Below are 23,019 nucleotides of genomic sequence, written 5' to 3' on the forward strand. Positions count from 1 at the left end.
CGCCGGTGAACAGTGCCGCGATCCAGATCCGGTTCGGGATGTACAATAAACCCTAGGTCATTTTCGTCTAAGTCCCAGAAATTCCGATCCATGTGCTCATGTTCGCGGCTCCGTAACTTTGCATCCGTAGCTCCGATTCATGCATATAGCATATCAAAATGTTCATCTCAGAGAGTACATCATTTCATTCCATGGCATCATTTTCATTTGAGTTCATCTTGATGCCCGAAATGCTATTAGAAGAGGGCTACTTGAGATAATTGTCAGATCTGCTCCTACATTTAGGTTTTTGTCATTTTTGCCATGATTAATGTGTGCATGATATTCCCTGATGCTCTACATGTGATTTGTTAAGGGTTTTGTCATCTTTCCAGAGGTGCAACCCATATATTTTTGTGATGTGTGTGGTGACTTGTGCAAGCTTGCAAAGTGGTGCACTTACTAATTTTGTTTTCAGGGACTTAGCATTTCACTAAGTCTTGTAACTGTTTAACTCATGTTGCCATATGTTCATGTTGTTTCCTAGTGATCCGTGCCTCTTTTGAGGATGATCAGTAAGGATGTTTTGTTATTATTGTAGTGCTCTATCCATCCATGTCTTTGTTTGCAATTATGGAGCACTCTAGCTTGAGTCAATCGAGCTCTACTTTTGCTACTTCGTGAATCTGGGCAGATTGTCAACTTGTTTGCAATTTTGCCGATGATGTTGTAGTTGATCTGTGCATGCTATGCTATTGTTCTTGCCATGTCTAGCTTGCATTTTGTGCCTTCTTGATGAGTGTATGCTTGTCTTGTCATGACTTGCACCGTAGTGAGTGCATCGAGCTTGTAACATGCCTACTTGAGTTATATTTCAGCATGTACCAGTTTTTCACTAAGTTTGAAAACTGATTATGTTTTTGCTATGTTCACATGCTTGCAATTGTATTTTCTGATCACTTTTGGCTCAAGGTCACTAAAGGAATTTTGTTAAGCTATTTGAGTAGCCCCATGTCATGCTTTACTTTGCCATGTTCGGGTCCTGTAGCATGTAGTTTTGTTGCTCCGAAGAGGGCTACCTGATCTGAAATTCCAGACAAGTGTTAATTTCACTAAGTCTGAGATCTGTTTGTCATATGCATTTTTGCCATGTTTGTTTGAACCTGTTAATGGATGAATTGGCCGTAGCTCAGTGCTAGACTTTTGTTAAGCATCTTGTGTGCATCCCTGCCATGTATTTTGTTGTCATGTTTGGGTGTTGTAGCATGTTCATCTCATTGCATTTAGATGGCTACTTGCTGTAAATCGCAGACCGAAGTCATTTTTGTTTCACTTGCCATTTCCAAACCGTAACTCCGATTCCGGCGTTCTTTATATCGTTTTCAAGCGATTTCATCTCATCTTTCCAGTGGCACACTTGGATTCCCAAGTTGAGGCCAGGTTCATGCATTTCCTGTCATATCTTGTATTTCACATCCCGCATCGCATCCCGCATAGCATACCATCTTTGCATTGCGTTGTTTGAGTTTGCACGTGTTTGATTGTATCCTTGTTGCTTGTTTGTCTTGTTTGGGTAGAGCCAGGAGACGAGTTTGCTAACGAGGATCCCGTTGAGTTTGCTTTCGAGGATCCAGTCAACTCTGACAACTGTGCAAGCAAGATGATCATACCCTCGAAATCACTACTATCTTTGCTATGCTAGTTTGCTCGCTCTTTTGCTATGCCATTGCTACGATGCCTACCACTTGCTTGCAAGCCTCCCAAATTGCCATGTCAAACCTCTAACCACCATGTCCTAGCAAACCGTTGATTGGCTATGTTACCGCTTTGCTCAGCCCCTCTTATAGCGTTGCTAGTTACAGGTGAAGTTTGAAGGCGTTCCTTGTTGGAACATCTTTTATTTACTTGTTGGGATATCATTATATTGCTATGTTATCTTAAAGCACCTATATACTTGGTAAAGGGTGGAAGGCTCGGCCTCTCGCCTAGTGTTTTGTTCCACTCTTGCCGCCCTAGTTTCCGTCATATCGGTGTTATGTTTCCGGATTTTCCGTACCTTACGTGGTTGGGTTATAATGGGAACCCCTTGATTTTTCGCCTTGATTAAAGCTTTTCCAGCAATGCCCAACCTTGGTTCTACCATTCGCCACCTAGCCCTTTTCTTTCCCTTGGGTTCTGCAGACTCAAGGGTCATCTTATTTTAACCCCCCCCCCCCCGGGCCAGTGCTCCTCTGAGTGTTAGTCCAACCGAGCGATGTCCGGGGCTACCAGGGGCAACTCTGGGCTAGCCTACCCGACGTCTGGCTCATCTGAGTGTGCCCTGAGAACGAGATATGTGCAGCTCCTATCGGGATTTGTCGGCACATTCGGGCGGTGTTGCTGGTCTTGTTTTAACCTGTCGAAGTGTCTTGAATTACCGAGATACCGAGTCTGATCGGAACGTCTTGGGAGGAGGTCTATTCCTTCGTTGACCGTGAGAGCTTGTCATGGGCTAAGTTGGGACTCCCCTGCAGGGATTGAACTTTCGAAAGCCGTGCCCGCGGTTATGGGCAGATGGGAATTTGTTAATGTCCGGTTGTAGATAACTTGAACCTTAATTTAATTAAAATGAATCAACCGAGTGTGTTACCGTGATGGCCTCTTCTCGGCGGAGTCCGGGAAGTGGACACGGTGTTGGAGTAATGTTTGCGCAGGTTGTTCTCTAGTTTCTCGCTCGTGCTTTGCCTCCTCTTCTCGCTCTCTTTTGCGAATAAGTTAGCCACCATATTTGCTAGTCGCTTGCTGCAGCTCCACATATATATTACCTTGCCATACCGATAAGCTTAAATAGTCTTGATCGCGAGGGTGCGAGATTGCTGAGTCCCTGTGGCTCACAGATTACTATTACACCAGATGCAGGGCCTGATGATTCCGCTCCAGGAGACGCGTATGAGCTCAAGTGGGAGTTCGACGAAGACTCTCAATGTTACTATGTTTCTTTTCCCGATGATCAGTAGTGATGCCCAGTTGGGGGTGATTGGGACCGTGTCGCTTGTTGGGTTATCTTTTATTTTGGCGCCGTAGTCGGGCCTTGAGTGTTTGGATGATGTAATGTTATTTATGTACTTGATTGACGTGGCGAGTGTAAGCCAACTATGTTATCTCCCCTTTCATTATTATATTACATGGGATGTTGTGAAGATTGCCTAACTTGCGACATATGCCTTCAATGTGATTATGTCTCTAAGTCGTGCCTCGACCCGTGGGAGCTATAGTCGCATCGAGGGTGTTACATTGTCGGCACGGCCACGCGGGAGTCATTGGTGTCATAAATGGGCGGCATGGATGCCCCGACCCACCGGCAGCGAGCACCCTAGACAACACCACGAAGCTCCATGCGTCCGTCTATTACCCATCTAGCACCTTTGTTCATTACAGGGCCACTTGTCACGCCAGCGAGCATCCCCTGCCTCATGCCACCTAAGCCCAAGCAACGCCCCTATGCCGTTGTCGGTCACACGGGCTTCACCCGACGACGTCCTGTGGCGGCGGCATGGGGAAGAAGGGGTGGTGGATGGGGTGGCGGCGGCTAGGTTAGAGAGCCACCTGAGTCGCCTTGTGAGAGCGACGCAGGGGTGTTTTCTTCATACCGTCTACCCTACAACACGTGTACAATATTATGCATGCCGCATCACTATCAATATATTCTTACAGGATAGTTTTTCATTATACAATACAAATCGATTTGATTCCACAAAACAAGAGAATACCATAAAATAAAAATAAAAGTAAATAAATTATATAAAAAGTGAGCTATCATATATGCTCACAGTATGGCACCCAATTGTCCACGCCGTTGGCAATGCCTAGAAACCGTTCTGGATCTTATCAATTCATGCATTCCCTTTTGTGGTTTTGGAATATGTTAGCTAAAGCTTCTGATGCGTGCAGATGGAAAAGATAATTAAAGTAGCTAGTCGCCAATGCAAGTAGCCATAGAGAGGGCATCGATCTCTTTCTGTAGCTTCCAGGCCGGTGCTCGCCGCGCTTATCTCACCTGGTCGACAGCTTAGAGTATATGTGCACTGCATAAGATGCCGCGATCCGAGATCGGTCGACTGCAATCTATCGTACATACATGACATCAACTTCACTTGATAGCATTATCCTAAGCCATAGACGTAAAGTTTATGCATGCATGGCCTCTTTATTTAAAATCGAGTCTAGCATATATTGGATCAATAGCATGTCGGATATAACCAGATAATGGGGTAGCTAAACCCGCAAGAACAAAGGGAAAGTTCTAGTTGTACCCTCAAACTAATGTACTCTCTATTCTCACCGTCCATCCTCGCATCAAAATTCATGCACAAAAACTTTTCTTTTTTGTTTCTTCCAAATAAAAGAACATTTCAGCTTGAAACTTTGCAGATAAATATCACACAGGTACTATCATGTGTACAAAAGTTTTTGGATTTTTTTGGCGCAAGATAAATTTTTTAAATGATATAATTTATTTGAAATTTGAATTTAACAAAGTTATGTATCGTCAAAAAATCCTAAATATTTTATATAATGAGTGGCACCTATGTGTAGTTGATTTGCAAAGTTTCAAGGTCAATTGTTCTCCTCTTTGGAAAAAAAAAAGAGAAGTTACTTTGTAAGGATAGCACGGATCTTGACACCAGCTGAATGGTATAGACAGAGGATACTGGTATGGGGGTACAAAAAATCCACAGTCAAGAGCAAAAAACAATTATAAACCAAGGGGAGATTTGAGCTTCGACTATATGCCTCAAAAATCTGCTGAAGCCCACTATAAGTCTTGCCTACCATGGGCAACATCGAGAAATGCAGTAAATAAAGTTTATAAAAGATTGTTGAGGACCAAACCTCATTGAATTGCCATAATGGTAGACCGACACGTAAGATGAAGATTGGAAATTGCGCTGAGGTATAACCCCGGCCTTGGCTGGCAACCATGCTAGTATTGTTAGACTTGGCAGACAACCTTGTTCGCATGGATTCAAAAGAAGGAGCTATTGAAGAAAACAATGTTTTCTCTGATGATGCCATGGAGCCGCGCCGACAAACAACATGAATAATCAATCCGTTGTCCGCTAAGAACAATGGTGATAGAAACACCAAAGCTCGTAGGTAACACTGCACCAAGTGCCACCGAGACGGGATTGGAGTCGAAGTACTATTATTCGAGATAACGCCATCACCGTCGGAGCAACCGATGCTACTGATGTTGATGACAGTACCGTGGTTCTATTTTTGTATTAGAGGTGGGGCGTGGTGAAACCATCAGAGGTTGGATATGGGCTCTAGACCCTTTACAACGGAAACATATGTTCTAAATACTAGATGATACCCCATGCGTTGTTGTGGAAATTCGTTGCAATATATTTCAATAAGTTTGGAATGTGAAACATATTGGCTAGTACTATGAGAAATAAATCTGAAAATACACATAACTGATTGTATTTATTTATTGTATCATGTAAAATATTTATTGAGTATAAGTAGCATAATAGTTTTTCATGCATGGTTGCATGCTGAGGTGAAACTTTTCCCATGCATGATGCATGTTAAGGTGGACATTTTTTCATGTATAGACGTATGTTGATGTGGCATGCTTGTATGTTAAGATAAATAAATTAAATTAGTGGAGATCACCTACTTAGTTATATAAGATTTCCACAACAACGAAGAGCCGAACGTCATCACGGGATGTTCAACACGTCGTACGCATACACGTGCCACAGAGACATTGTAGTAGAGGCCGATGGCGCCTAGACGTGGCAAGCCAAAGCCGTAGAATTCCCGCTCCACCACATACCTATTCGCGTCGCCGCCGTTGATGATGCTGCATCGCCGACCAAGCCGTCAGCCAGCCTCCGAACAGCAGCTGGACCACTAGTCCACCACTGGCAGATCAGGGAAGGTGCCGATGTAGTATATGTGATGGAAAATAATTATAAATAACAAACAGGAGACGATAGTAAACTACTATGATCAATATGCAATGCAACTGCAAAATTTGTAGATTGAAGATGTGCACGCATCATTTGATAATGAACTGTTTATATTTATCAACTAGCTCTTTGAAAACGATGATTGTACACCTGAGTGCACAAATAGCACTGGGATTACAACACGAACATCACCCGTACGTAAAACTCGCTCCTAGCGAGCTATAAGCCTTGCTATTGCCGGAACAGGATTGAAAAAACCTGTTCGATCGACGCTAACTAGGCCATTAGTTAGGTTATTCTAAGAAAATACATATACGTACTTCACAGTTCACACTCTTCGACAAAATTTTATTTTCCCAAGTGGCACCTGCATTCCTCTATAGCCAGAGGGCACCTGCATTCCTCAGCATTGGGACTAGCTCGCCGCTGAGATGCATGGACATGACCCTGTTTGTCCCGCCGACAAGCTTCCCGCCGATGAACACCACTGGAACAGACGGGCCTTTTCCGAGCATCTTGAGGAGAGCTCTCTCCATCTCCTTTCCCCTGGGGTCTTGGTCTAGCTCGTGCACCAGTGCATTGACACCCAGGTCGCAGAAGAGCCGCGCCACGGTGTGGCACATGCAGCAGGAGCTCAGGGTGAAGATCACCACCGCTCTCTCCGACGCCAGCTTCATCACGCGATCCATCTGCCTTCTAAATAAGTTCTTCTAATGGGTTATGTGTGTGCTTGCACGGATCTCTAAGCCTGCTTTGCTTTGAAGTTTAAAGAGGACTTTGAAATGTGATGGAGCCTTTGAGTAGCTCTAGCTAGTTGTTGCTGCCTTGTGTTGTGCCAAAGAGGAAATCTGGATGGTTTGCTAGCAGAGGGGTGGCTTCCTTTTATAGAGCTACAAAAGGGAAGTGTTTCTTTCTATGCACTAGCTAGGGTGTCCTTCATGCATGCATAGGTTGGAATATCCAGTGCAAGTAAGATCAGGAAGTGTTTGGAACAGACCAGTGTGATCTAGCAGCCATCTTTAACATTGCACAAAGAGCAATTTGGATTTCCCTAGAAAAAATAAATGAAAGCTCCTAGCTAGCATAGCATGCCTGGCATTGGCGCCATTGGTTTGTGCAAAAGCATATTGGTTGGTACCCAAGAGGAGATCAGATTAGATAATGCACGCGTGGAACCGTGTTGGTTCTGATCAACATGGAGCCAAACACGCGACTAGAATAATCCGATCAATTTTGTAAGTGTTGACCTAGCTAGAGGGAATCTCGTATATATGCCTATGGAGAGGTCCTGCTTTTGAAATCGATCTATCTATTGGCTGTTTTTAAGCTTGCACGTACTACATGCAGGCAACTACTTAATCATCAGGAGAACTAATTAAGACTTAGAAGGGGTGATCAATCTTATAATTGGCTCATGCATACTATCAGTGCATCGAGTAGAAATCCGGAAAGTAAGAAGGTCGGAATATGAATCTCATCATCGATATTGTCCTCATGCATACTATCTCAAAACGCCCAAGCCAATGGGATGAAATTTCAGTACGAAATTCCAAGGCAGATTTCCCCCCCTTTTTTCAAGATTTCTCTCCTCGTTTGAGTTTTCAAAAAGGAAAGCAGAAAAGCAATTCATGTGTTTACAAACAGATGAACAACTTGGTCCTTGTCGGTTTTTACATTTTACTTAACAAAGAGCACTAAAAAAAGATTTTTACTTAACAACCTAGGTCACTCTTTTCTACTTAATTGCCCTTTTTTCAGGGACTCGTTTCTACTTAATTGAAAGGCAGTGCTCCTGTCAGTTTCACGAAAGTATAGATGAACAGAAGCTTGCAATGGTGAAAACGTGTCGATGATGTGCGACAACAAGAACCGTATCAACAATGACGCGGAATGCCGATATGGTACGGCCAATACTTTGCTTGTAAGGAAACCTCAGGCAAGCCTTGTTTCTGGTTAACCGGCGATGAGTCGCCACAGGTTCAGAGAATAGCATCGTCGACAGAGCTCTCAATCTCTCATCACTCACACTGCCTTATCTGCAAGCACAGAATATGTCCAACTTGCCTGCTTTTTCTCTCAAGATTTAGCTGCTTGGGCTTTGAGAAACGCCCATCACCGTCATCGGCCTGGCCGTATCAGATATGAGGCGCCGCGATACCGACGACGGTGCCATCCTTGCTTTTTCTTTGACATCCTCACCGAATCGGTCCTCCTACAAAGCTCTGCCGAAGCAAGGAAAGTACGGAGAGAGGGAGAGAGAGGTGCTGCATGTGGCACCACACAGTTGCTACATGTATGGTGGTACAAGCATCTACATAAAGTCAGATATATATTACCAGGGTGTTTTTTTCAAAAAAACAAAATCTGCAGTTTTAACGCATGACGCAAACATCCGGGCACTTAAGAATGGAATATATGTCTTGATAGAGATATCCTTTATCCTCTAGATTTGCCTTGATGCTCTTCACCTGGAAAGAAAAGGCTAGTGTTATGTAGTGGCAATCTCCATAGCTAGCTCCTCAAGGATCTTATGGTTCTTCATCAATTCTTGGCTCCTCACCCTCTCAAGGGCTAGCCTTGGCTCCTGCAAGAAGAATGTGTAGTGCAGCTCTTCAGATCAATCTAGCACATTACCCGACATTGCCGAAAAAGGATAAATTCTCAAGTATACATGTGTAGCACGCTGACAGAAAGAGCACCGCTACATTTTATCTACAACTGAATATGCCAGAGATGCAGCAAATACTTCTGAAATGCTACTGGAGAGGTGTGGAAGCGCCTAGTAGTACATTTGAACAGTACTGTAAAACCACGTCAGTTATTTCCGAACGGTTCAAATTTGAAGTAAAACCACGTCAGTTATTTTCAAACGGAGGGAGTACTCGATTCTTATTCTTTGCCAAATTGACATGTGGATCACGAAGACCTAACCTAGCTACTGTACATTGCTGATGCACATATGCCAGCCTTGAGGTGCCAACACCTAAGAGGATCTTATTCCTTGGCTCTTTATTATTGTTTGATAAGCCTAGCTAGCTTGTTGATTACCTGGAACCCTAAGAACAACCAATATCATCCGTGTGTAGTAAGTGTGCAGTCTCATCAGATCCTAACATATCACATTCTATCCTTCATCCTTGAACGACATTCTACCCAGTTTTTAAGGATTTAGATTCCAGTTTTGGACATGGACAGAAACTGACGCCTACTGGTAATAGCTGTGTCTATCATCACTCAAATGAATCGCCATCCTTTCATCTTCACCTTCGCCTTGAGAGAATCCTATTTTGCATGATTTTCTCCTTGAAATTCCAACCCAAGGAGAGCGATGCATGGCTTTTGTTGTCACGGAGGCTGGAAAATGACAAGCATGGAAAAGGAATACAGGATATCAGGATGCATACTAGAATAATGATGAAAACCAAACCTCAACACAGCAGGCTCAAAAGGTTTGGTGTAAAAATCTAATAAACTTCTCTCAAATTGTGAGAATAACACAATCAGGGACCTGACAACAGCAGCGTACACACAATTCCCATGGATTACAGCAGCTCAGAATTCAACTCCTGGGGAATATAGCATATGCTGGGCTTCATCCACGGTGGTACAGAGTAATGGTGCTGTATTACAGATTTAAGACAGACTTCCAAGTAATCAAGCAACGCTGTTCGCAGCAAATACACTAGTAGCTGACGATTCAAGAGATGAATTGAATCTTGGTAGAATGGTAAAGCGGCAAAGGCCCAGGGATGGGGCTGACACTAGACGGGCAATGCCGCGAAACAATGCTTCTTCTATGTGTATGGTTCTGGCATTGGTTGCACAGACCAGGTGATACACCAGTATGATGTATTCTCTACAGGAGGTTGTCTTAAGATGAGTCTGTTGTCGACGGAGAACTGCTTCCTGATAAATCTGCAGGCCGCGACGTCGATCTAGTGTTGTATGAGTTGCAATGGCTGCACTTATGGCCAATCACGTGGAAGTCCACTTCTGAGACTTTGTTGCAGTCATTGCAAAGAACCCAAACCTGGAAATTTTAGCACAAGGGCAAAAACCACTGTTAGCCTGACTCAGCTACTAGATCCACACAAAAATACTCCCTCTGTTCCTAAATATAAGATGTTTTAGCATTTTTCTGATTCACATGTATCTAAACCCATTTTGATGTGTATGTTCACCAATTTCAATCCGCATAGTAGTCTACATTGAAATTATCTAAAACATCTTATATTTAGGAACGGAGGGACTATATGACTAATGTGTGACAGTTGGCATGACAATGGTCGTCTCATATCTTCAAAGGTTCAGATAGATCAAAAACACAATATGGGCCTATTCGGTTTGGAGGATTTTCATAGGAAACACATAGGAACAAGGATTCCAGAGGAAAATTTCCTATAGATGCATTCGGTTTGTAGGAAATGTGTACAGAAATATCGTAGGAATACTATTCATTTCCTCTGTTTTTGGAGGAAATTACACATCCACTCAAAGCTCATTTTACGCGTAGGAACGAGGCGAGTCAAATCCTTAGGATGGCAAGTGCCATGCTATAAAATTCCTATACTAGTTCTAATTCCTACATCATGAAATCCTCCAAACCGAATGAGCCCTATAATGGAACTTCCACCATTCGATGCTCATTTTCTGTGAGAAAGCTAATTTGTCAATAAAATAAGTGGCAGAAAATGGTTTCCGGGTGATTCTGAAAGTATGGCTAGTGAAGATGGTTTTGAATGTAGTATATATCAATGAGCAACATAACATTGGCTCGTGCACTAGCACAAACCAGTTTGGCAATGTAAGTTATGTCTGATTGGACTAAATAGTTCAATCACAAGAGAATACCTTGTAACGATATACAGGAGGCATAATTGTTGCTTCAATCTACAAAAGGAAAAGCAACTCATTATTGAAGCAAGCTCCAAAATATATCTAAATATTAAAAGCTGTCCAGAGCATCAATGCATCACAAAGTCAGAATACAATGAATATTTGTTGAGTGATTGTTGTAATGCACATGTCTGACATTTAGAAAATAAACGTTATACCTCTTGATCCAACATGCCCCAGTGAACTGTCATGTCAAGAGCTGTCTTAGAGCATATTGGACAAGTGTATCTGCAGCATCATAAGCCAATAAATAGTTACAACAGAAGCAACATCGGAGAGATTTTAAAAAAAAGGAATAACTGGGTACACATATATCTCCATGTTAACGCAAGTGGAAGGATTTACTTATTATGGTCCACCATCTCAGCGAAACAGTCCATGTGCATCGTGTGTCCACAGTTTAGAACTCTTGTTCCTTTTAATGAATCAAATAGATACTGCACAGAAAATTTCACTATAAACATCTCAATAGTTCCAATAAGTGGAACAGTACAAGTTCCTGATGTTACCTCATAACAGATTGGGCAGTTCTGTCTCATTGAATCCTCCACACACTGATGGTTATCACGCAATGCAACAGCGTAACATGACCCTATTTATTGCAGAACAAATAGTTACGAAATTGAACATATTGATATTAGTATTACTAGAATTCATCCTGCACATCATATGTACCGTCGGCAGATTTAAATACAAGTGAACAAAGATAACTTTTTAATTTACACATTCTTTATTGGTAAATTTTCTATAACCTAGACATTACATGACTAGGACTAGATAGTAGACAAACTGTAAACAAATAGGCTCATGAGATCATCGTCAGCTGTTTCCCATGATTATTAAGGCAAGATCCATTGCAGTTACAAAAAGAACACAAGTTGATTTCAGTTCCAGCAGGAGAACGGGAAGTTTCAGGAAAAAGTATTTATGCTACTGCATCATGTAGATTACTCAAAGGCACAAATCAATCATGGCATTGTCATGAGTCTGGAACAAAAGTTAACACAAAGCCAGCATGATTATAGCATACCACACTTTGCACAGTGGAAGTAGTTTTCCTTGCCGCCAACCCTGGTTGATTTGAATAGAAACAGGGTTAAGACTTTGCTTGATAAGATAGAAGTGAAGATAGTGTTTAGAGCTCACCTGCATATGCCGCAATCATGGCAATGGTACTGCCCTTTCTCTGTCTGTAGCAAAAGACACTGCATCAGCTGATACGAACCACACTAAGTACATAAACACAGAAAACAAAATTGAGACATACGTCGTCATCATAAAACTTGCATACATCACAGAAGTATTCTCCCATATTGACTCCACATCTTACACACACTTGTGACACCTGAACAACACAAGAGTTTTAGTTTGAGCATAATGACATCCTACGAGACATGATTGCAAAGTAAAAAAGTTTGTACTAGTATTTAAGTCGTACCGGTTGTTCAGTATCACAGAGTACACACACTACCTGTAGCAGAAAAGGACAACCGGTCATTCAGAATTTATGAACCTGCTGAGGTCTACAGATTGTACAGAAAAAGAAAGGGCTTGCGAGGCATACTTTTTCAACATCCTGGCGACATATATTATGCCGATCACCCAAAGCCTACAGTGAAGACAATGCCATCAAAACTAGTTAAATTCAATAAATGCAGTTTGTTGCTCGTTAGCTGCTCTATGCAAACTGTCAACATCTAACAGTTGCCATTTTTCAAAGGGAAAGAGAACCCTCCCAGGGTGCCTTGGTGGGCACACATGGTTGTGAACCCACCCACCCACCCGGGTTCGAGGACTCGCCCCACTTTAAGTTAGACGTCCTCCCCCTTGGTCTAATTCTTTTTTTTCAAGGGAAGATGTTTAAACTCCAACAAGAGTGCCACGGAAAGGACCAAGCAAAGGAGCGAAATCGCGCCAAGAAATGCGTCAGACGCCACGGAAAGATGGGGCAATTACATGGAACAAATATGATCCCTGGGAAGAGCAAATCGCCCCACTTTAAGAATAAGTCAGGGAGGCGTCTTCCCCCTTGGTCTAATTCTTTTATTTGTTTTTTCCAATGGAAATGTTTAGACTCCAATAAGAGCAACTGTTCTCAATGAGTCTGACAAGTTCCCATTTTGCTAATTTACAGTTTTGATCTATTAAGAACATTAACTTATGTTTATACATTTATTTTGCCAGCACCCTGAAGATTTATTTTACCAGTTATTGAAATCTGACACGACGACTTATCGTGCATAACTTCAACCAAACAAGTTGTCCAAGATTAAATGAACGAAATTAAGATCAAAATTTAGAGCCATAGTGATTCAATATCGACGAACCAACTCAACTTGCAAGGTTGCCATGTTAGACTTGTTTGGAGTACGGACGATGGGGCCTTTATGGGGGATTTAGTTCCCTCTCAAGCACGAACTAACTCTACATCTTGTATCGCTTGTTACAAACAAAACAAGGTGATAGTGCATTAGCCAATAATTGTTAAGCATCCCAGTGAAACTGTACATGGAGTAAGTGATGCTAATTACTACACGGCCATGGTGAGTTGGTTCCCACATGGATGAGCACGGTAATTATGCGGCCGTGGCGAGGAAAACAATAACTAGCAGCGTACCGTGGCGTGGTTAGTTGGTCTCCACATGGATGAGCACGGTAATTATGCGGCCGTGGCGAGCAAAACAATAGCTACTAGCAGCGTACCGTGGCGTCGTTGTGGCAATGGCGGCAGGGGAACACCTCCTTGCAGCAGGGCGCTACGATCTTGCATCTCCGCCGATAATGCTCGCACCTGCGCAGACCAGAGATGGATCACGATGTCCCGCGAGACGAAGCAATGAACCAATCGGACCAAGCAAAGGAGCGAAATCGCGACAACGGGCGCGGCAGACGCCACGGAAAGACGGGGCAATCGCGCGGAATCGAGCAAATTCGATCCCCGGGAAGGACGAATCGCAGCAAAAGGGGGGAGGGGAGGGGAGGGGACGCTGCCTAACCCGTGCTCCATCTTGCCCACGTCGCGGCGGCCCACATCTCCGTCGCCCGTGGCCTCGTGGGCGAGGTCGTCGTCGGCGAAGTGCGTTCCCCCCATCCCCGGCGGCGGCGTCGGCGGCGAGAGGGTGGTGGTGGGGAAGGGGAAGGGGAGGGAGGAGTCGGTGGCAGAGTGGTAGAAAGGAGTAAAGGAAGGGGCCTATGGGTCAAAATGGCGCGCGATACGAAGAGGGAAGGAAGGAAGGAAGGTGGAGGCCGGCGCTCCGCTAGGCCCCAACCCTTTTTCTTCCCTCTTGTTTTATTGGTCCGGAGCCGGAAGAGGAAGGCCGTCGCCAAGCCGGGAGTTGGACCCACTGCCTTAATTGCTAACTGTCCCCTCGCATCATCATCTCAGAAATTGTGGGAGATGGATTTCAGGATTTTCCATGTAACGGGTAGAATAGAATAATGTAACTAGAAATATATTCAAACTTCAGAATGGCAGAAGTTCAAGTTAAAACTCAATGAACAGAAAGCACATTTAAACTCGATAAACTTGCAACTGAAGACTTGCCGTAGGGATGGGATGCTGACTTCACATTTTCTAAAATGGATGATTTCTAATGCACATCTTTCAACACAATACAATCACAGATGGTTACATACACATATATACACTTATTTGTACGCATACACATTTTACTCCTATGAGCACTTCTGAGACATTGAGCTGACACAACATCATAAATTTGACGAAGTCATCACAGGAGCCTCTTGGTCAATGGAAACATCTCAAGTATGGAAGCTAAACACTGGTCTGTTGGTTCCACCACAAAAAATGTAATCATCTAAGCTATGCTCAGCTCAACCCTTACGGATGCAAAATCCGCACGAAATTCGTGGACAAAAAACGTGCAGGGTTGAACAGTGAAATTCAGGTGGTGGAAAAGCACTGTTATGTTAGGCAAGTCCTGTAGTCGCCTACTGCACCTTTTTTAATGGTCTGTTTGATGCCAACTTGTCAAGGAAGATAAAGAGATGAGGTGCGCACATGGCATGGGCCGCACGCACGCCAGCAGAGGAAGATGGCGAGATGCATCTTTCTCGCACGCACCTCCTTCCCTTTCTTCCTCCACCGGCTGCTCTACTTTATTCATTCAATTCCAAGTTTCAAACCGACAGAGTTCCGTTCGCTTGCACTCTTCCCTTGCACTACCATCTCATTTTTTTTGCTTGTTTGTTTGTTTGTGTGTATGCACCTGGTTGTTGAATTCTACTATTCCCGCTTGTATATTAAATTCATTCCTTCAAGGAGATGCGGAATTGCGTTTGTTCCAAACAGGTTGCTAGGAAAGTAGGCCAAGGGTCGATGTTCCTCTTCGGCGAAAGCGGAGTCGCTTGCTCAGAGTTTAGGAAGGACAATGACCCATGACACAGTGGTGCACATTGACCGATGACGCAGTGGTGCACATTGACGAAGCCCTTTTTCTTGAGGTGTATGGGGGGTTTCTTGTGTGGCACTCAACTGTTTGTAACAGTTTTAGTCCCTTTTTCGTTAATTAACCAAACAACTCTCTTCTGCTTAATGAATGGATGAGGTAAACCTTTCCCCTCCGTTCAGAAACAAAAAAAGTAGGCGGCTTCCAGTTCGACCTTCATTACCAGATGTGCAGTCAACAACAACATAGAGCACTCGCTTCATATTATCAACTTATTGTCAGTCCGAAACAATCTCCGGTCTACAACATCTACGTATGGGCTAGAGGTGAACAGCTAAATTTCCAATTGTGTATTGTACAGATTAACATCCAACGCTCTCTTGTGTACACTGTAAGACCACGACCAAAAATAATGAACCAAACTGTCGATGAACATAGTCTTGCAGCAACGGCTCAACGTAACAAGAACTTCGACAGATTCCATCAACGCGGTTCAGGCTATGCGTTTGCGGGTGCATCGGTCTGCATGTCGGCACCAGCTGGTTCGGCAGTGGTTCCCGCGTCGCTGGTCACCTCTGGCTCAGGGCCATTGGTTACAAGTCCGTTCTCAGAGGCCGCAGTCCCAGCACTCTCGATCGACGGTCTTCTTTCAATGCCTCCTGACTGCCTTCTCTCGATGCCTTCCAACTGCTTTCTCTCGATGCCTCCTGACTGCTTTCTTTCTATGCCTCCGGACTGCCTTCTTTCGATGCCTCCTGACGACTTTCGATCAATGCTGCTGATCCCAGAGCCTGATCTTATAGGTAGTTGGCTGACAGCATCCAATAAGCTGGGGCACTCTGTGATCAGCACTCCTCCGTTGGGGTAGCATCGTCCAAAACATGCAGCACAATAAGGATATGCGACCTGAGATGAGATAGTGAACTTACATATGAGACTTCTCTGAGTCAAAAGAGAAATATCACAGAACTGGAATTTAGATCTGGTGGGTGTTGGGCCTTCAGCATATCCTGTTTTCTTTACTTTTCTGGAGGTAAACTTTTCCCCCCTACTTCCATATGTGGTGCTTATGAAGCTTAACTTACCTCAATAAATGCCTGGCAAAGTGAGAGGAAAAGGGAAGACTCATTTCCACGCAGCATCCGCATGGCATTGTATCTGACTAGGGAGTCAGAAACTGCTTGCAATCCTTTCACCACCTCCTGAGCAAGGACATGCTTCAAGCTCAATGGTGCACATGGTTTTAGCTCATTCATTGCTGCCGAAACACCTGCATCCAAGAGTATGAAATACGGACATGTCAACTTGTATACTCACTAGCACCATTAGAGCCAACACGTGAAGAATAGAAGTCAATTTCTGATAAATGTTACCAGTAAAACATACCATTAACAAACACTGCGAGAGGTGGATGCTCCATCAAAACAGAAGGTGGTGTCACATCATCAGAAGTATCATCCACAGCTCCATTTGTGACAAAGCCAATAGATGGCATCGGCACCCAACGATGTGAATCCAAGACAACCTAGCATGATTAGAAAATTTTATAGTGGTGTTAATTTATGGTGCTACAGTAATAATTGTAGGAGAAAGAGTGTAGGGAATTACAGAGTATAATTTGAAAGAACGAAGAAAGTGTCAACAACCTTATAATACGAATTCATCTTATGTTTATCTAGAGAAGAACGGAATAGCATGTCCAAACACGTAGTACATAGATGCTTACCTGAAAATTCTCAACCGCTGTACTCATATTCTTCGAGAATAAATTTAAAACCGCACTGCAAAGCAGATAATGTCAGGAAATACAACCCCTTTCCAGCATAGACAATAAATTTTAATAATCAAATACCAATTACTTTTCAAAAATTGGTGGAAGCAGGCAACGGAAATCCAGTCCAACCAAGCCGAGACCCATCGCACAATACTGCAAGATGATCAAGTGATAAAACATTACAAAAGATTCAAGCCTTTGGTGCAACTGTTACTCAGCTAGAAATTCAAACGAAAGCAAATGCTTACCATGCAGTTTTCAAGCATGTTTGACAGGGACCCACCTTCTGTTATATTTGGCAACATAACTTGAAGAGTGGTGAGGTGATTACTAACTTGGTGCATTGCCCAGCTGAAAAGCAGCCCACCGTCGCTACTCTCTTCACTTCCGGATTTATCATTATTGAATATTGCTCGGTATTGATTGACAACATCAAATAGATGTGTCCTGTGGCAAGACACCATGCCTTTCAGATAATCATATACATTCCTTTGGTCCAGATCATCAAGAATCCCAGAAAGCCAAGCTTCCCTGCATCTCAGGAACTAGAACTTATATCAGAGTTAGGAGGCGAAGACAAACAAATTGTATTCTAACCCCTGTTATGACCTATAAAAAAGAAGCAGTGTAATGTCATAACTAATGTCTGCATTATTAATAGAAAAAGAGATTCTACCATACAACTAAGCATACTTGGTAACTCAAGAGACATGATAACCAGAAACAAATACTCATAAACAGAATGGTACTATCAAATAACTTGGAAGATTCAGAATACCTGTAGGCGTAATTCTGATTCACTGAACACTCCAATCCGGCGCAAATGTGCGACAATACGGAGGCATTCGGGTAACTGTAGGCGATAAAATGGACCAGACTTAGATACAAGTGTGCAGAAGATATTAGACAGATCAAGCAATCGTGGGCAAGAAATGATACTATTGAACACAAGGAAATACATTTACCACTACATGATAACATAATATACTTATAGCACTCAACTGCACAGAGGACAGCACAGAACAATCTGGGCCAGAGTAAAATATGAAAATGGTGCTTGACATAAATAGTCGACAAGCATCATCACCTGAATATTTGATCGAAGCTTTTGGAGAAGCTGAGAAATTAGTGATTGTATCGTCTTCTTGACTTCAGCAGCTAATCCTTGGATGACAAGTAAACTTCAATTGAAATAGCAAACAGTTAATGATTTTAATGACGGACCACAACAAAGTATTATGTTACTCGACTTACTCAGGGTGCAACTTCGAAATTTTACTAACAGAAGCTTCTAGATCGAGTGCCTCATCATAGTTCCCATTCCGTATGCATCTGTAAGCAGCAGCTTGTTGTTAGGGATTCATTATCGGTACAACATTTGAAGCTATGCAGTACAGGACAAGAATATGTGTCTATAATCCATACAAATTAAACAAAAACCAATGGCATATCAACAACATCAGTCAACTCAAATATGAAGCAAATATCCCAAGGAAACACTAACAATGCATGTCACATACGTGTCCATAAGTTGTGGGATTTCAAGCAGGTCAAGCAAGGTACTGTGGTTGGCTAGTAATGTCTGATTGAGCTTCCTCTCTTCCAAAATTTGATGTGCTGACTCAACAAACTCGGTGCAACCAGATGTTAAATTGGGTATCTCCTCTACCTGCAAAGAGTAAAAAAGATATTGTCAAGCATTTCATATTTTCATTTCCTACTTCCAACATGGCCTGAATCATACATAAGTCGTTATTGGATGAAGTAAAAGCTGCATAAGGACATGTACTTAATTTTAGCTCCCACCGTTGGCAGTAAGAAATGAACAACACTTGCATAATTTCCATTTTGCAGTATTTAGTGACAGACACTGGTTCAACAAACAATGGTAGTGGTTTTTCAGAGCAAGGTGATGCATAACATTAACAAATATGCATGTGGACTTGATCATTTTTCCTTGCGGTGCATATAATTATGGTCATGTTAATACTGTTAAAATCAATCACATAAGAAGCATATAAATAGCTAACAGTTTAGAGAAGAATGTTAGAATGTATGGTTCATAAGAGCCAATCAAATTTCTCGACCACACAGGAAAGCCAAACAACATTTGCGGGCAAACAAATAATTGAAGGTAATTGTTTCGTGTTTAAAATTGGACTCACTTGTAAGAAAGCAAGCAAGACAAATTCTCACGCAGTTATAAATAGGCAATAAACTGATGGAAACAAGAAGAAAAATGTGATTCCCACAGCAATCACAAGTGACAGCACAATCACATTTGCAGATGAACACACAGCAAAAACTACACCTCACATTTCCTGTTGCAATATCAAAATGAGATCTACTAACTATATGCCTAGATCATCCACCTCAAATTGCAGCATCCATCGGATCACTCAACCTAACTTTGTTCGATTTTCGCACAACAGAGTTAGTTAAGTTGAGATCTACTTACTGATCCATATAAAAGCAACAGATGTTTTTGACGCTAAGGTCATACAAAAATGGTACATGCTGCGACGGGCTGAGATCAGCTGACATTACCAGTGCCTCGAGGTGCTTGTCGAACCCCTCGAGCTGTGCCCGCACGAAGGAGAGCGCCTCGGAGGCGGCTATAAAGGCGGCGTAGTTCTCCACCGCCACTTCCTGCATCTGCCGCCGCACCCGCTCTCCGTCCACCCGCAGCAGCTCCGGCTCCTGCGCCGACACGAACATTACCACCAATACATCACGAGATCACTATTGCCACCGATTATGGTAACGACTACGGAATTTACGGGGCGCCGCAAGCGGGAGTGATCTCGGGGGCGTACCTTGTGGAGGCGCTCGATGGAGAAGGAAAGGAGCTCGGAGACGTAGGGCTGGTAGGCAGCTCCGGAGAGCGGAAGCACTGAAGCGCCTTCCATGTCGGCGCCGGCGGCGGGAAGTTCCGACGAGTGGCGGTGGCCCGCGTCGAGGAGGTCCATGGCGAGCGAGATCTGGAGGGAGAGAGTGGAGAAGGGAGGTTGGGGATTCAGCGGTTGAGACCCTCGGGGTTTTGTTCAGTTGTTCAGTTTAGTCCTTCAAAATTTTAGAATTTTAAAATAGTGGCATAGTAGGAAAATTTATTTTTAAATGTTTTTCTAAAGGGCAGCGCTAGGCGCCGGCGCACCGGCCCAAACGTTTCGGCCGGTCCCCGCGCAGCCGCACGATTAGTGTCCCCAGGACCGCACGATTCAGCGAGCTATCCTCACGCGCGTCCCCTTCTTCCTCGCTTCAGATTCACCATATCCTCCGCGGTGGTTTGCGCGTAGCACCCACCCCGCCGCTCGCTGGCTCACCGCCGCCGCTCGTCGGCTCACCGCGGCTGCCCGCCGGCTTGCAGGCGGACACGCCATGGCCGCTCGCCCCGCTGGACAACTGCAAAAAAAATCTGTTTTGGCAGGTTCCAGCAAAATCAATTGTTGTTTCCAGCAAAAAAACACAAAGGTTGCAGCAAAAAAATACGAACACAGTCTCCGCCCTTGCCACCCAGCAAAAAAATCAGCGCGAGCACCACCTCGCCGGTGGAAGCAATCCCATGAGCCAGTTCCAGCAAAGAAAAATACAGGTTCCGGCGAAAATCAATTACAGCAAAAACACTTCCGTCTTAGCAAAAAATTCAACATGCAGGTTCCAGCAAAAAATGTTGCTGGTAGAAGCAAAAACTAACGATCGTTCCAGCATCCCTGTTGCCCAGTTCCAGCATAGTGACCATCCCCGCTGCCCAGTTCCAGCACAACCATAGCAGCAAAAAATCAAAAAAATCCGCTTGTAGCAAAGAAATAGCCGGTTCCAGCAAAATTTGACACTAGTTCCAGCAAAAACATGAGCCGGTTCCAGCAAAAATTATCTTCGGTTCCAACAAAATCATAACATGGTTGTAGCAAAAAATCGACTGGAAAAACAACGATGTCATGGAGATGGATGTAGCACAAATGCACAAAACACCGATAGTAACAAAAACCAAAAACGATTGTAGCAAAATGGTTCGCCGGTTCCAGCAAAAACTAACGTGGCCACGAGCACCCTCATCCACCGTCGTGCCATGACCCCTGCACATCGCCCCGGGTCGCAGCAGCAGGAGCGCCCCCCGTCGTGGTCGCTCGCGCTGTGGGGTGGACGTTGGGGCTGTGGGTTGGCTTTGGGTGCAGGGGTCCGGCGGCTGGCAAGGCGCGGAGGAGACGAGAGAGAGCTGGGATGTGCATCATGGTGGATTTGGTAGTCTGAAGCAGAGGCGGCCGGGGAAAAATGAAGAAAGGAGATGAGGATAAGAAAGGAGGAATAGGGAACAGCGGTGGTGTGGGGCCCATAGTGATTCGTCCTGCGAGCGCGTGGAAGGGTGATGTGGGGTTGAGCGTTTGGGGCCGAGAGGATGAGCCCACACAGGGCCACACGATCGCCCTCGATCGAACGAAGCGTACGCGACCGACGAAGCATTTCCGTCGGCGCGCCGCAGGGAAACGTTTCCCTTTTCTAAAAGGAAATGATTAGCATTAGCCGGCCGATCATGCATAGCGTTCCACCACTTGTGCAACCGTCAGATCCAAGTTCCATCGGACGGTGCACAACGTACATCTTAGTGCAAAACACCTTATTCGTGGCACCACATGACTCAGTTCGCGCGCGACGCATGCCTCTGCCATCTTAACATTATTTCTGCAACACTATCCAAAAGTTCTTTCGCAACAACACACATGCTTCAAAAAAATAAAGATGAAAAAAATATTTCATAACATCATCTGTGTTGCAGAAGTCGTTTTGCAACAACACTCATGTTGTACAAAAGTTAAGACAAAAAATCTGCAACATCTGTGTTGCAGAAGTCGTTCCGTAACAACACCAATGTTGCAAAGAAAAAATGAGACGAAAAAAACAATATTTCTGTAACAGAATCTCTATTGCAAATGTTTCTGCAACATATAGTCTGTTGCAAAGAAGGATTCTGCAATAATGTGCTTGTTGCAATGGTGAGGAAAGACCTGTGCCGCTGGATAACGCTGGATCAAACGACTATCGAGGCGGCGAATCTTTTAAAAAGATCCGCCGACCGACGCGTAGCGGCCCCTTTTTCTAAACTGTATAATCGCAAATGTTCAGTACCAAGTTTAGGTCGCAAAACTTGATGAACCGATTCCATCACAAGGAAGCTAACCATCTGAGCTATGCTTAGTAGTTATTTTTAAATGGTGAGTTTACCCATTTCATTTAAAAAGTTAAATAACGAATGATGAAATTTAATGTTTTATCTAAATGACTCGCAGTCGTTTGACTACAGGTGCATGGACGTGATTTCTTCAGTAGTTCACCTGCAAAAAAGCAGATTTCAACAACATTTAAGACATGGGGTGGACATGCCCTTTTTCTATTCCTGATGCACTCGCACCCTTTCGCCCATATGATAATTGGGCAGAGTGATATTGGGTTCACTTTAGAGCGCCATTATCCATTCAGTAATTGTCGTCCTCGGCGGGAATGCACCCCTCTCACTTCTTCGGTGTTACATGATACGTCTCAAAGGTATCTATTTTTCCAAATACTTTTGCTTTTGTTTTGGACTCTAATTTGCATGAATTGAATGAAACTAATTTGGACCGATGATACTTTCAGCAAAACAACCATGGTGTTGCTTTTGTGCATAAAAGCTCTCAATGTGTGTTATCAAACGTCACTTCGTAACTAGGTGATCATAAAGGTGCTCTATAGGTATCTCTGAAGGTGTTTGTTAGGTTGGATGAATCGAGACTGGGATTTGTTGCTCCGTGTGACGGAGAGATATCTTTGGGCCCTCTCGGTAATACAACATCATAAGAAGCTTCATGTGACTAATGAGTTTAGTCACGAGATCTTGTATTATGGAACGAGTAAAGAGACTTGCCGGTAATGAGATTGAACTAGGTATGGAGATACCGACGATCGAATCTTAGGCAAGTAACATATCGCCGGAAAAAGGGAATCTCATATGGGATTGACTAAATCC

General features: G+C 43.7%; 3 protein-coding genes across 4 annotated transcripts; all 3 read right to left on the minus strand.

Annotated features, from left to right (window-relative positions):
- Nucleotides 1-6,031: 6,031 nt before the first annotated feature.
- LOC125555769 (putative glutaredoxin-C14) lies at nt 6,032-6,799 on the minus strand. The gene has a single exon (XM_048718624.2). It carries the CDS (start codon nt 6,626-6,628, stop codon nt 6,317-6,319), a length of 312 nt encoding a protein of 103 aa, XP_048574581.1. The 5' UTR covers nt 6,629-6,799; the 3' UTR covers nt 6,032-6,316.
- Nucleotides 6,800-9,494: 2,695 nt separating this feature from the next.
- Nucleotides 9,495-14,100, minus strand: LOC125508201 (E3 ubiquitin-protein ligase MIEL1). Of its 2 annotated transcripts, XM_048672808.2 has the most exons (12): nt 13,832-14,097; nt 13,539-13,626; nt 12,400-12,444; nt 12,274-12,306; nt 12,103-12,180; nt 11,982-12,025; nt 11,866-11,906; nt 11,345-11,427; nt 11,181-11,272; nt 10,994-11,063; nt 10,791-10,829; nt 9,495-9,969 (listed from the first exon to the last, which is right to left on the minus strand). In XM_048672808.2, exons 1-12 carry the CDS (start codon nt 13,924-13,926, stop codon nt 9,811-9,813), a joined length of 867 nt encoding a protein of 288 aa, XP_048528765.1. In that variant the 5' UTR covers nt 13,927-14,097; the 3' UTR covers nt 9,495-9,810. The 2 variants fall into 2 exon arrangements, with proteins under 2 accessions (XP_048528765.1, XP_048528764.1); XM_048672807.2 differs by having other exon boundaries at nt 11,181-11,427; nt 13,832-14,100.
- A 1,373-nt stretch (nt 14,101-15,473) lies between these two features.
- LOC125508202 (conserved oligomeric Golgi complex component-related / COG complex component-like protein) lies at nt 15,474-20,046 on the minus strand. Its single transcript, XM_048672809.2, has 12 exons — nt 19,835-20,046; nt 19,566-19,718; nt 18,539-18,687; nt 18,273-18,350; nt 18,106-18,199; nt 17,797-17,871; nt 17,267-17,563; nt 17,104-17,171; nt 16,971-17,025; nt 16,631-16,769; nt 16,330-16,514; nt 15,474-16,150 (listed from the first exon to the last, which is right to left on the minus strand). The coding sequence occupies exons 1-12, from the start codon at nt 19,985-19,987 to the stop codon at nt 15,743-15,745; spliced, it is 1,854 nt and encodes a 617-aa protein (XP_048528766.1). The 5' UTR covers nt 19,988-20,046; the 3' UTR covers nt 15,474-15,742.
- Between the last annotated feature and the right edge of the window lie 2,973 nt (nt 20,047-23,019).

The sequence above is a fragment of the Triticum urartu genome, chromosome 5A (genome assembly GCF_056163025.1).
Source record: "Triticum urartu cultivar PI428250 chromosome 5A, HENAU_Tu73, whole genome shotgun sequence".
NCBI classification, from domain to species: domain Eukaryota; kingdom Viridiplantae; phylum Streptophyta; class Magnoliopsida; order Poales; family Poaceae; genus Triticum; species Triticum urartu.